The sequence below is a fragment of the Artemia franciscana genome, chromosome 14 (assembly GCF_032884065.1).
Source record: "Artemia franciscana chromosome 14, ASM3288406v1, whole genome shotgun sequence".
In the NCBI taxonomy this organism is placed as follows: Eukaryota; Metazoa; Arthropoda; class Branchiopoda; order Anostraca; family Artemiidae; genus Artemia; species Artemia franciscana.
Genome location: NC_088876.1, coordinates 13,791,113 through 13,805,219, shown reverse-complemented (window position 1 = coordinate 13,805,219; position 14,107 = coordinate 13,791,113). Strand labels below are relative to the sequence as shown.

The following is a 14,107-nucleotide window of genomic DNA, read 5'->3' as shown; positions in this document are numbered from 1 at the left end:
GCAATCAATCTTTGAAAAGATATAAGCTAATATATAATTTTTTAAAATTAAACACTTATCATATTACAATTTTAAAAGTCATGTCCTTTTGAATTATGAAGTTTAAAAACTATTAAATAAATCTTTTAAATTTATCTTAGCTCCTCCCCCTGATAGAAAAAATTAGAAATCAGCTGGCTTGGAGAATCAATCAGAGAACCGAAGGTATTTTATCCTAAGTAATCTTATTTATTGTGTACCTGGGACTGACTGGTATGTGTTAAACTTTACTTGGTTTTACTTTAGCAGAAGATCGTATATATTAGTTCTAAAGTTTGTCTGTTTTCTCTTTTGGTATTTAAAGTTTTCATATTCTCGGTTTTCACATTGATCTTGTTACCAATGCCTAGTTATCTTCTGTTTGTGTAAATGATTGAAAGTAGACAATTGCGTCTTCTGTGGATTATCTTAGAAACTAAGTAAATCTTACTAAATGATAGACTATCACTGGGATACAGATTCTAGGCTATATTTATGGTTTGAATAAAGTCTTTCAGAAACTGTTCATAGTTCAGGATTCATTGCGAATGTGAACTATGGCTTATTCTTAATTTAAGGTGATGTTCCAGTCCCTAGCACCTTAAAAGTCAGATTTGGACAAAACAAGGAGTAGGCTTAAAATTGTTGATGAGGATTTTTTTTCTAGTTTTGTATATTATTTAGCTGGGAAGACAGTGAATTTTTCACTTGACACCTTTCTTATGGTCTTTCTGACTAGACTATAATAATTGTCTTGGGTCAAACTTTTATTGAGCTTTTAAAGGGGCCTATAACAGTCTAATAAATTATATTACTAACCTAATAGACCCATAAGGTGAATATACCACTTGATGCCTTTTTTATGCTGTTTCTGAACATCTGCTAATAATTGTACAACTCAGAAAATCAATTTTAAGCTGTTTACAGACCCTCAAAGATGATATTATTTTCCAAGATGATGACATTTGCAGGAATTTTTAATAAGAGCTTAAAATCCCTCACAGCATAAAATAAAGTAGGCTACACCATTGGGTGTTCCTAGAACTAATGCTGTTGAGAAGGAAGCAAGTTAAGAAAAAGACAGTTGTTACTTCAGAGTGTACAGAAGAACTATAGTTATCACATTTCCACTACAGCTTCACTTGCCTCCCCCCCCCCCCCATCCAAAAATATTGCCCAAGTTACATATTTTGGTAAAATTCTAGTTAATTGACTTCTTGCTATCTCGGAAAGGGTTTAGGTTAGGAAAATGAAACTTTCAGGGTTGAATATACATACTAAAGTTTGTCCCGGGAAGGTATTTTGAAGCTACTACCTCCACTCCTTCTCCCTCTAGAGGGCCCTGACCTTTGATGACCTTTAAAAATATGTGTGTTATAAAAGTGAAATCTTGCAAAATAGATCTTCTGCTTAATTGAAGTACAACAAAATTGTTTTCAGCTTCATAACTTTGCTGAATTCCATTTTGTAAGGTTTTAAAGATATGTAAATACATTTCCTCAATTTTGAAATAAAAAAACATTGATATGGCTCAAAATTCTACACAAATAACAGGAATTGCTTTTTCAGAACTAAAGGCAGAGAAAAAGCAACTAGTAACTGAAAATTAAAGTAAAATGTTGGTTTTGTCAAAATCTCAATAGGTATATAGACCTGTCATGTAGGCAAATTTCAGGGCCCTCTAGAGGGAGAAGGAGTGGAGGTGGGTACTTTAAAATACCTTCCTGGGACATACTTTGGCCTGTAGACCCATCCCTGAAAGTTTCATTTTCCTAACCTAAACCCTTTCCGAGATAGCAAGAAGTCAATTAACTAGAATTTTACCCATATTTTTCATGCATGTAGCTATGCATCATCCTTGTTTCAACCTGTTTAATTGTAAATTAAACCAACTTCAAAAAAATCAAGAACCCAAAAAAACACAGGAGAAATATGTAACCTGAGCTATGTATTTGCATTAGGAGAGGTTGGAAGTAAAGTATAGTGGAACTGCAGTCAAAATGTTAACTACAGTTATCCTGCATGTTATGAACTATTTTTTTTTTTTTTTTTTTTTTTTTTTTTTTTTTTTACTTGTTTCCTTCTCAGCAGCCCCAATTCTAGACTTATACCCAGCATTAGGATCATTGTTGTTGAAAGCTTCTAAACAGGAAACTTACTGCCCCCACCATAAACAACTAGGAAAATCACATTGTTGCATAGGTAGCTCTGATATGTTTTTCTTTTCTTTGTTGTTAGCAGGGCACTGAAACATCATTGAGTTGTTGCAGGGCTCATTTGACACTAATATCTATAACTAGTTTTTGCCTACTTTTATAAACTAACACACAAAGTTACAAGCCATCACAAGTTACCTTTTGAGACCCCATTAAGGGTTCAAAATTGAATATACCCCATAAACAGTGATTATGTTTAGAAGGGCGTAAAAAACGTCAAGCTATGTATTCGATTTATTCCTAACTAAATTTTATGAAAAAGTACAAATTTACTATTTTTTCTGTCTTGAAAATTTACTGGTTAAGTCTAGTAAATGAAACTTTCAGGAATGTTTCCTGGGCTAAAATTGTGACTTGAAAACAACCTTGAGAATTATCATCTCCACTGCTTTCACTGTGTTGTAAAAGCAAAACTTTCAACTTAGATATGAAGTAGGCCTGCTCAGTACTCAAGGAAAAGATTTTGAGTCTTACAGTATTGCTAAATTATGATTTAGCCTATGACTGGGAAGTTTTAATGAAATTGTCAAAAGTTGGACAAATATACTAATCAACTTAGACTAGATTATGGCTCAAAAACCTTTTTAAATGATTAGAATTGGGTTTCTAAACCCATATAAAATAAAAGATAGACTCAAATCATAATCACCAAAAAAAAAATTGCTAGGTTAATCTGGGTAGCGTGTGAACTTCTCTTTTATGAAATTTTTAACCTTAGAAATAGGAGGATTAGAGATACAAGCCTTTTTTTTATTTAACTGCTAGAACCTGACAGCTCACTTATTTAAGCAAAAAAAATTGCCAACATTGATGATAATCTCATTGAAGTTCCTCTGATCATAGTGTAGTAAAGAGAGGTGTTTACAAAAAATGGCTTCAAAAGTAAGATCAGAGCTCTTAGTGTTTGTTTCTGTCAAAATATGTAAGATCTCAAACGCACTAATTTCTTTAAAAAAAAATAGGGTTATATGAGGTTCAAGCATTTTTTCATCAACAGCTATACCTTTCTCATACACATTATAATGCAAAACAATACCTACTTGAATAAGAAAATAATAAATTTTTCAGGAATGCATTAAGTGCTTAAATTATACTATGGGTAGGTGTTATCAAGCTAAAATATGTGCTCTTTCTATATTCCCACAGCATAGAAGATTACATAGATTGTAGGTTAATAGCTTACCTAGCTAAGAAAAAAAAAACATTTAGCCTTAACTTCGGTTAATTCTCCTTTTTATGGGCTTTAGTTTTTAAAATGCCATTCCTATTTTTTTAGCCGTATTTCAAGTCATTTGGAAGATTTCTTCCTAAACTTAAAAAATTATTTTTGAATCTTCTAAATCAGGATTTGGAAAGGTATGAAGTTCAAACACTCCCTTGTGCCTAATTGAGCAAGACTTCTATTTCACAAAGTTTAACATTTATAACACAAAGAATATAAAAGTTTATCAAAGGATAAAAAAAAGCAATTATTACCTTAAATTGTATTGTCCTGTGAATGAGGAATTATCCTGTAGATGTTGGTTAGTCAAGATGTTGAGTCAATGTGTTGGCTGCATCCCATTCTTGAAGTCATGGCTTGGGTAACCAATCTTTGTCCAATTGGTAATCCAGGCTTTTACAACCCTCTGTTGATTTAGTTGCTCACCTTTGTACACTGTCTAGTTTTTCTTGTTGCCTTTATTAATGAGGTTGCCATACACATACCGAATTCTAGTTATGGTCAAACAAGTCCTTTGTATAGCTTTGACATCAGCTTTTGCAGCCTAATGTGGAATGTTCTTTTTGCAATTCCCAGGGTCTGGAGTGCTTTGGAGGCAACTGACTGAGCACATTGGTCAAAATGCAATTCATCATCCACAAGTTTATCCTGGTCTCTTTCAGTCTGGGAGGGACCAATCATTTGCCCAACACAATCTATTCCGCACATGTCACTTGACCTCTCATATTCTTTGCACCAAAATGACTTGTCCTGCATTTCTTAGTATTGAATTCTAACATCCAGAGTTTTGCCCAATCAGAGTTTGTCTAGGTTAGCTTGTGATAAGGCTTGCTCTTTGGTTGTTTTTCTTTTGCAGGGCTTATGATTTTTGAATCATTGGCATACAGGTTAATTTTATTTGTGACAGATGGTGAGGTATTGTGATATAGATGTTAATGGACCAAGGATCATTCCCTTTGGGACTGCACTTTCCACTTCAGTACTATCTGAGGAAAATACCTGACCATTTTTTCCATTCACCTTTACACTCTGCCTTCTATCTTCCAGGGATATCATCACCCACTCAACAGCCTTGTGGCTTACCCCAATTGCAATTAATTTTGCCTGTAGTCAGTGATGACATACTTTGTCAAATGCTTTGCAAAAATCTAGGTGAATGAGGTCTACTGGGATTTCTTTATTTAGGGGCTCTGTGAAATTTAGAAATTTATTCTAGTTTGGATTTTTCAGTCTAGCCTCATTTTTGTCTACTGATGGTCATTGGTGACATTGGTTTATCAACTATATACTTAGGTTGATTGAGATGTGGATCTCTATATGGGGTAGTGAAGGCTTTTTGTAACTGATTGTTCAGTGCCTCAGCTTTTTCTTTAGGGCTGGTAATAGATACTCCATCAACAGAAAGCTCAGTTACTGAGTGTCTTTCAGGTAATTGCAGGGAAGCCTACCTCCAAAATTTCTAGGGATTGGATTTGGAAGCATCTGCAATTGCTGCTTCATACTCTCTTGTAAGTTTCTGTGAATGCAGTCAAGCCTTATTATGGAGTTGCTATCATAATTTACCTGTGTTGGCATATCTTTATATTTCTTCCACAGCTTTTTCCTATTTTGGATTGCCAGTTTAATATCACAGGTGAGAAAAGGAAGGGTTCATGGCTTACAGATCCATGTAATTGTTGTATGCTTGTCACAAGATGGTACAAGAATCTCTTTCACTATACTTTGTGATTCAGGATCTGCATTCTCTTGATAATTCTCACCAAACTTGGTTGTAATTCATATACCCATACTGATTTTTCTTAGGAAACAGTCTAAGCCAGCAAGCAATTGTAATATGATCACTTGCTCCAAATGGCAGTTCAGGCTTGATACAATTGTTTCTGGGTCTCTTACTAATACAAGTTCAAAACTGTTGGGGTTTGCCTATCTGGATACATAGTTGGAGAATTAACTGTGTGGTATAAGAGTGATCTTGTAGGCATGCAAGAAATGGGTTAATATGACCAGCTCCTTTTTCTAAGGCATAACCCTCTGTCAATTGCACCTGGGGTAGATTAAAGTCTCAGACATGATTTTCAGAGGTATTGTTAAATAAGAATAATCCAGTTTTATTGCCCTTCCCCTGTAAGTATCTTTCTAGAATTTATCATAGAATTTGGTCTGGCTCAAATGGGCAAAATTTTCAGGTGTTTTCATATCAGAACCTCTTACCTTCTTTGCAGGTATTGTAATTTTAAAAAATGAAACAATTGACCATTGCCTATTTGAATGTAATATGCTAACGTCTGCACAGTGTATCCTGCAATGTAAACTGTGAAGTGCTTCAAACACCACAAAATCTGGTTATTGGCTAGGAGTCTGATTATGCCTGCACACAGAGCTTAGAACTCAGTGTTTATCTTCTTATATTTCAACTCCTAGAATCAAAAGATTTTCTGAAAGAAATCCGAGCAGATTCAAGATAAATAAGAAGCAACCAATTCAGTAGCTCTGTTCATCTCACAGAGTGAGTCAAAAGGAAAAGGGCTGAATAGTCTTAAGTGAAAAGCCATCGTTTGCTGAAATAAAAGGAGAATTAGTTTTAATTAAAAATTGACCACAAAGGATGAATTCTCTTGCGAATAGAAAATAAATAATGACTAACTTCAAAGTCAAGGTAGGTAAATTAACACACTAGGAAAGTCACTTAAAATGACACCTAAGGATAAATATTAGTTGAAAAATGATAAATATAGGTACTAATTAATGTTTTATCTCACATTTTTGACCAGTATTCCTGTATATAATTGTTGCATCAACAAGTTGCTGTTGTCAACATAACATGTTGATGTGTCATCTTTTTTTTCTGTCGGATTTCTGTCATAAATTTACTGATACTCTCATTGAACCATCTACCAGCCACTACTACCTTCTCCTTCAAGAAAAAACAAATCATGGTTTCAGATTTATTGGCTTGCTGCTTCTAAAGGAAACATGATAATAAAATAAAGTAATGTCACTTGATTCCTTATTTTATGATCTTTTGAAATAGCATGGTCAATGGCTAAAAATGTCATTCCTCCTAATGCTTTTCATTGCCTTTAAAGAATTTTGGCCCCTCCCATCTCAACTAAATAAGCCGTGTCATATTTTTTTTATTTTTTTTTGTCAGGGGTAATCATATTAAACCAGTGATCATAGAAGAAGATCAGGAGGGGGCTCATTTTATTGGAAATTAAAAGTTTTAATGCCCTTTTAAAGTGACCAAAAATATTGAACGGCAGCTAGTCCCCCTCTGACACTCTTTTTCCCCCAAAGTCGCCCAATCAAAGCTTGATATACCGATTTTGTTCAACTTTGTCAACAATCTAATAACTATGTCTTTGAGGATGAATTAACCCCCCACAGTCCCTGGGGGAAGGGCTGCAAGCTATGAACTTTGCCCATTGCTTACATCTAGTATTGGTTATTGCCATTGGGAAATATAGAGACGTTTCCAGGGGGATTCTACTCGTGGGGAGGGGGGGTTACATGGGAGGATCTTTTGATGGGAGAGAATTTTCTATGGAGGGGGAGTCAGATTTCCCAGCATGATTTAAAAAATGATCAGAGATTAAATATAAAAAAACATGTTTTTTCAACTGAAAGTAAGGAGCAACATTAAAACTTTGAACAAGTAGAAATTATTACATGTATGAGGGGGTTGCCCCCCTGTCAATACCTTCCTGTCTACACTACAGTTTGAATTTTGTCCCGGTTCTTTAAAAATGACTCCTGAATCACAAGGGTTGTTTAATTAGGATTAATACTTCTTTTATAATCACTAAAAAAAAACTTTAGTGTAAAGATTAAGGTATTACCAAGGGGGGTAACTTCCTTCGCATATGTGATAATTTCTGTCTGTTTTAAGTTTTAACGTTATTCCTTGCTTACAGGTTGAGAAAGCTATCTTTTCTTCTTTTTTAATCTTTAACAAAGGTCAATAAGACTAAAATTGGGAATGATCCTACCAAATCAAAGTGAACTATATTTTGCGTGGCTGCAATTATGGTTAGACAGGGACATCATATGGCTAAATATAAAAGGTTTCTAGGCTTGCTTCAGGTAGAACATCTGCAACAATCAGATTTTGATCCTGTTTTATGGACTTTATTAAGCATAAGAATGATTTCATGATTTAATATGTTAAATTATAAAAAAATTAATATCTGTGTTTTTATATTCCTCTAGAGGAAAGAAACACCTCTTTTTTAGAATATCAGTATCATAGAATCTGGTTTAATGCAGTGAACTTTTAAATAAAATGTATCTTATTTTAGTTTCTGTTCTATATTTTGAGCAAAAATCCAAAATTGATTCATATTTCTCTTTTAGGTCAAAATATACCAAAATGTACACCATTGCCCGCATTGCCACCCGTGCTGCTGTAAGTAATTCATATCTATCTTGATTAGGGCAGCTTAAAAAAAATTCGTTGTATTTTTATTTCGTATTTAAAATACTTCAAGGTGAAATTTGAAAGCTCAAATTATCAATTTGATTAGCCCGAGCTATCAATTAGCTTTATTTTTAAATTGAATGCTGAAAGTTTTACTTTTGTCACTCACATTTAAGTATGTAATAATACTTGTTTTATTTTGGATAATATATCAAACTGTTCGCATTGTGTTAGATTTTAACTCCATCTGTCTTATGCAATCTGTTGCCAGAACAGATAATTCATGTGTGGTTCATTTTTTGTTGACTGTATAGCATTTGATTCATTCTCTGTCAGTGTAAGTTTAGTTTTTCCGTGTCATAATGAAGTGGTATGTTCTCTTTTCTGTCATTGTTTTTTTTTTTTTTTTTTTTTTTTTCTGTCAACATTGTTATCAAAAGAAACAATGGATTGGGCATTATATCAGAGAATACTCACAGGTAAAGTTGGAATGAAACAAAATTCTTTCGTTTTGAAATAGACAATACTGAAAAATCCACTGTACATGCTTTTTGGATTTAAGTATCAAACTTCAGCTTAAAAAACAGCTTCCTATTAATACACTTTCCACTCCACCTCCCATTTTCTAGGGGTATATTGTTCTGAAGATTCATTGTAATCTTAATACTGCAATACGCTTTAAGTAACCAAGAATATCGTCTTGTTTATAGTTTTATTGAATTACACCTCAAACATATTTTTGCTATGGTTGACAGGCCCAAGGGCTATGGCTGATGATGTGATAACAGTGCCTAATAGTAATGGTTTAGCACCACATTTTTTTATGATTTTGATACAATATTTATTCGTGAATCAACTTCTTAGTCTAATTGAATGTTCAATAACAATGGATTTTATATGCCCTTCATGGTGACTGAGGGTTGTGATAGTTGTAGCACATCAGAAAATAATTATTATCTAAAATATATTAACTGAATTTTGTAGAAAAATGTGAGAGAGAAGACAAATTATCGAGGGAAAAGGAAGAAGCTGGAAGAAATGCAAAGAAGTGAAAGGACAACAACCACATTATAATATTTTGAATAAAAATGGCTAACGATCTCAAATGAACTTAATTAAAATGACTAGAAACAGTAACTTAGATGGGGATGTAACGTATCTACAGTTGGTACATATTAACTGTTGTTTAGGTTTACCTATGAATAAATCATGTTAGTCATTATTTATATTTTTGGCAGTGACAATTCACACTTTAAACAGCCATGAAAATGATTAAAGCTCATCTGAAAAGTATTCTGAGAAACTGTTCTTGATAGGAAGATATTCCCTGCCTAAAATTAAAGATTTTAAGAGACATCTGCAAGAGGTCCCTTCAAACTCTGAGGACTCTTTCAAGTCTCATAAAATACTCTTGATTCTTCCATTTTCCTTCTTGTCTGTCAATTTTCTGCTTCATTAAGACTTGCAAAAAGAACAACTAATTGGTAAATGTTTGTATTAAATGAAACCTCAGACAAGTATGTATCATAAATGGGTATTCTTGCTGTTGGCATTATAATGCTAATGAGGCAATAAGCCATGTCTGCATAATAATTGTCTTTAGAACTCTTGTCTGATTTTTTTTTGTGTAGGTCAGCCAAGGTTCCCAGGCTTATTTGAGGCCAGTCAGTAGTGCTGTTCTCTCCCAGAAGGTTATTGTTGAAGCCCCAGTGGCTACCCAGGCAAGAAGCCTTCAAACCTCTGCTGTTCAAAGAGATATTGACTCAGCTGCAAAATTTATTGGTGCTGGTGCTGCCACCGTTGGTGTTGCTGGATCTGGTTAGTAATCTATTATTTTGTGACCAATCATTTTATTGATGGCTAAGGATTTCCTGCAATTTTATTTTGTTTGTTGAGCAAATGAACTTTTCTCTCTTAAATTTGATCGATTTTATTGTCTTTAAAGATAACAAAGCATCAATTTCATTGTCAAGTGTATTTGTTCCAGTTTGGGTTTAACCCAAATTTTTCTGCTGTCAAGTGGTTCCCCGGCTCCTTAATGCCTTGAAAAGTTGAAGAAAGTGACCTAAACTTCAATATATAAAAATATGGCAACATTTAATGGTCTGAAGTTCAGCGCTGGATCTTAGAACAGCTAAGTTAACTAACAACGGTATAACAAGATCGAATTCAGCTTTTTGGGGGGGGGGGGCTGAAATTTGTAGTTAAGATTACCAACACTGCTGCCATAGCAAGTAGACAAAAAATATGTACGAAGACTGTGCAAAGTTCGGTTAGGTTTCTATATACAAATGATATGACTAGTTCTTTGTAATTTTAAGAAAAAGAAAAAAATATGTTGACATTTCGTCTTTGCAACAGTTCAGAGTTTACTTGCACAATTGGCAAAACCTTGTACTTAGTTCGTTTTAGAAATGTGGAAAATATGACTTATAAAGGTTTTGTTTGTGTTCCTACACCTTGCAGTCCATGGAAATAGGCAAATAATTTACAGGCCTACTCTGACAAAAGAAAAATTATCTTTGCTACCTTATTTTTTATAGTTTTATTAATATAAAGTTAATAGCAATATCATGTCCATAAGAACAAGAGTATTTGACATGTTTTCCGACACAGCATTTGTAATAAGGGCTCCATATGGCTAAAAAGGTGAGAAGTGGGTGCATTGCAACCATTAATAATCTGAAGTTGAAAGATATCTAGAGGAAAACGGTTGGAAAAGGCATAGTTCAGCTTAGTTCCTTAGTTGAAACATGAGTCAAGATTACCAACATTAGCTTTTTAAGTTTAAATTTAATAATAATATTGGTTTTTCTTACACATCATTCGTAATAAGGGTTCCGTGTTGCTAAAAAGGTGTAAAAAAGATCCATTGCAACTATAAATAGTCTGAAGTTGAAGAATGAACTTTGGTAGAGCAAGGTTGCTAGAGGAAAATGATATGACAAGGCAGAGTTCAGCTTAGCTCCTTAGTTGAAATTTGAGTCAAGATTACCAACATTAGCTTCTTAAGTTTGAATTTAATAAGAATGTAGTTTTTTCTGACTATTATTATATTAAATTATATTATTATTATATTAACATCATTCGTAATAAGGGTTCCACGTGGTTAAAAAGGTGAGAAAAAGAACCATTGCAACCATAAATAGTCTGAAGTTGAAAAATGAACTTTGGAAGAGCAAGGTTGCTAGAGGAAAATGATATGACAAGGCAGAGTTCAGCTTAGTTCCTTAGTTGAAATTTGAGTCAAGATTACCAACATTAGCTTCTTAAGTTTGAATTTAATAAGAATGTAGTTTTTTCTGACACACCATTCGTAATAAGGGTCCCACGGGGTTAAAAAGGTGAGAAAAAGAACCATTGCAACCATAAATAGTCTGAAGTTGAAAAATGAACTTTGGAAGAGCAAGGTTGCTAGAGGAAAATGATATGACAAGGCAGAGTTCAGCTTAGTTCCTTAGTTGAAATTTGAGTCAAGATTACCAACATTAGCTTCTCAAGTTTGAATTTAATAAGAATGTAGTTTTTTCTGACTATTATTATATTATATTATATTATTATTATATTATTATCATTCGTATTAAGGGTTCCACGTGGTTAAAAAGGTGAGAAAAAGAACCATTGCAACCATAAATAGTCTGAAGTTGAAAAATGAACTTTGGAAGAGCAAGGTTGCTAGAGGAAAATGATATGACAAGGCAGAGTTCAGCTTAGTTCCTTAGTTGAAATTTGAGTCAAGATTACCAACATTAGCTTCTTAAGTTTGAATTTAATAAGAATGTAGTTTTTTCTGACACATCATTCGTAATAAGGGTTCCACGTGGTTAAAAAGGTGAGAAAAAGAACCATTGCAACCATAAATAGTCTGAAGTTGAAAAATGAACTTGGTTCATTTTGCAAGGTTGTTAGAGGAAAATTATATGACAAGGCAGAGTTCAGTTTAGTTCCTTAGTTGAAATTAAGAGTCAAATTTTAACTAATATGCATAATTGCTGTGTGTACTTCAACTAAGATGTACAATTTCTATGTAGATGTATAAATTATTCAAACTGGTTAAAGGCTTTGAATTCTACCTGATTTTGTGGTTGCTTGTGCTTCTGTGTTTGCAACCCTAATAGTCTGTATGTTTCGTGTCATATGGAAGAGCATGGTTGCTTGATGAATGTAGACAGGACAGGCAGAACATGGTTTCAGTTTTTTAGCCGGGATTTGCGTCAAGATTGCCTACATAGTTGAATGTGTGTCTGTTCATAAACAGCGAAGCATTTTGGATATTTAAAACCAAGGCCTAGCTTTTGGGTGCCCTCAAAATGAAAGAAATCAATTTTCTGGTACTTCAGTGATCTGTATTATGAAAATTGCAAATGCCACTGTCAGCATGGTGTTAAATTGTAAAGTTAGAAATGGCCAATGACGCTAAGGCCACAAGCAACAAAAGCAGGAGTATGTTGAATCAAAAGAAGAAGAAAAAGACAGACTTATAGACCCTGGTTCGTGGTTTTCCTTTGTTTTGAATGCTAGTTAGAAACTTAGTTTAATTCGTTTAATAATATTGTGGATTGGAGGTGAGAACTTCTAAAACTTAAAATTTAAACTTCGTATTGTTTTAAATGCTTACAAAATTTAAATTGATGTTTTTATCATTTATACTATTATAGTTCCTAATCTGATCCACCTAGATACATTCTTAATCTGAGGCTTAGAAGCAGGCCTAGTCGAAACTTAATGTTACACTTACTGGCTATGTTGTGGATTTTTTTGCTCGTTATTACCCATTTTTAAAAAGGGAATAATTTAGGTTGTTAACAAGTTTTCTGTTTTTCAGGTGCCGGTATTGGCAGTGTTTTCGGGTCCTTGATCATTGGTTATGCTAGAAATCCATCATTGAAGCAACAGCTCTTCTCATATGCCATTTTGGGTTTTGCTCTTTCTGAAGCTATGGGTCTTTTCTGTCTTATGATGGCTTTCCTTCTCTTGTTCGCTTTCTAAGCCACTTATAAAAATAACTTTAATAAAGTTGAATACAATGTGAACAAGTGCACACATTATAGTTTTGTTTCCTTTTTAGAAAGATTCCAATGGCTTTAAAATTCAAATTATTAGTGAAGGCTTATAAATATTTTCAACTCTGGGGCTGAGATGAAAATTTTTGTTATCCAAAAAAAATTTATAAGTTGCTTTCAGTAATAATTTGAAGGTCCTGTGATTTTAATCACATTTTAATTTTTTTCAAGAAGCGAGTTTATACAGAATTGATTGTTAGGTAATTAAATGGAGTGAGAATAAACGAAAGGTATCCATAGTTTTATACTCTTTTTTCTTAGGTTGTAAATTCATAAAGCTAAATGCCCAGAGGTTGCCACATCATGTTTTGTAAGTACATCAGAATTAAGATGACAACTAACATTCGCCTGAAGAGTTGTATAAAGGATATAAGTACCTACTACCAGAAGTAAGTTACTATTGCCCGTGTTGCAAACCCTAATTCAAAGATCAGGAATTTTGTCGAATAAAATGAAATAATTTTTAAAGCAGAGACTGGAACCCCCTTTGGTCAGCTCTACATGTTGGTACTAACTTATCTATATACTTTATTAGGTAATGCTATAATAAGACAGGTACAGTAATTTGTTTTGATCATGTTACAAAAGAAAATAAGCAGTGTTTCTCACTTAACACTAACTAAACCAAATGGAGCCCCTCTTTTAGAATATGAACAAAAAGCATTAGAAAATTGTAGGAGTGGAAGCTGAAATTAGTGGGGGGGGGGAACAAATCCTTGACTCACCGTTGCGTTTGGTCACTTGCGAACATCCTAATCCTTTTAAGCTTGGAACATTTTTCTAGGGCATAATTTTAGCTCTAGCTCCATTAACTCAACTACTCTGCATGATTAGCCTCCGCAATTTTTCCTTTAAAAGTTTTAGAGCATATCCTAGATCAAAAATTTGATACCTAATGGGTCTTTTAAATAGGTAGTAACTCTAAACTGTAACAGGATTTTCCTTTCAAGCATTCTAAAATGAGGTGAAAGGTTAACTACCCCATTTTAGTGTACCAATTACAGCTTAGTAAGCTACTGCTACCATGAATTCCCTGCAGCACCAAGCCGCGTGATGCTAACACAGACGAGCTTGTTCCTTTTCTTCTCCAATTCATTGAACGCTTCACTATTTATCCCCTCCCATGCATTTCTAGTTTCCTTTGCGACTTCTTCCTACCATATTTGTGGAC

The 14,107-nt window shown here is 33.7% G+C and overlaps 1 protein-coding gene across 3 annotated transcripts; it reads left to right on the top strand.

Moving 5' to 3' along the window:
- The first annotated feature begins 11 nt into the window (after positions 1-11).
- On the top strand, positions 12-13,175 carry LOC136035357 (uncharacterized). 3 transcript variants are annotated; one of them, XM_065717107.1, is made up of 4 exons: positions 12-204; positions 7,810-7,861; positions 9,505-9,691; positions 12,699-13,175. In XM_065717107.1, exons 2-4 carry the CDS (start codon positions 7,826-7,828, stop codon positions 12,860-12,862), a joined length of 387 nt encoding a protein of 128 aa, XP_065573179.1. In that variant the 5' UTR covers positions 12-204; positions 7,810-7,825; the 3' UTR covers positions 12,863-13,175. The 3 variants fall into 3 exon arrangements, with proteins under 3 accessions (XP_065573179.1, XP_065573178.1, XP_065573177.1); XM_065717106.1 differs by having other exon boundaries at positions 149-252; XM_065717105.1 differs by lacking the exon at positions 12-204 and adding an exon at positions 394-458.
- The last annotated feature ends 932 nt before the right edge of the window (positions 13,176-14,107 follow it).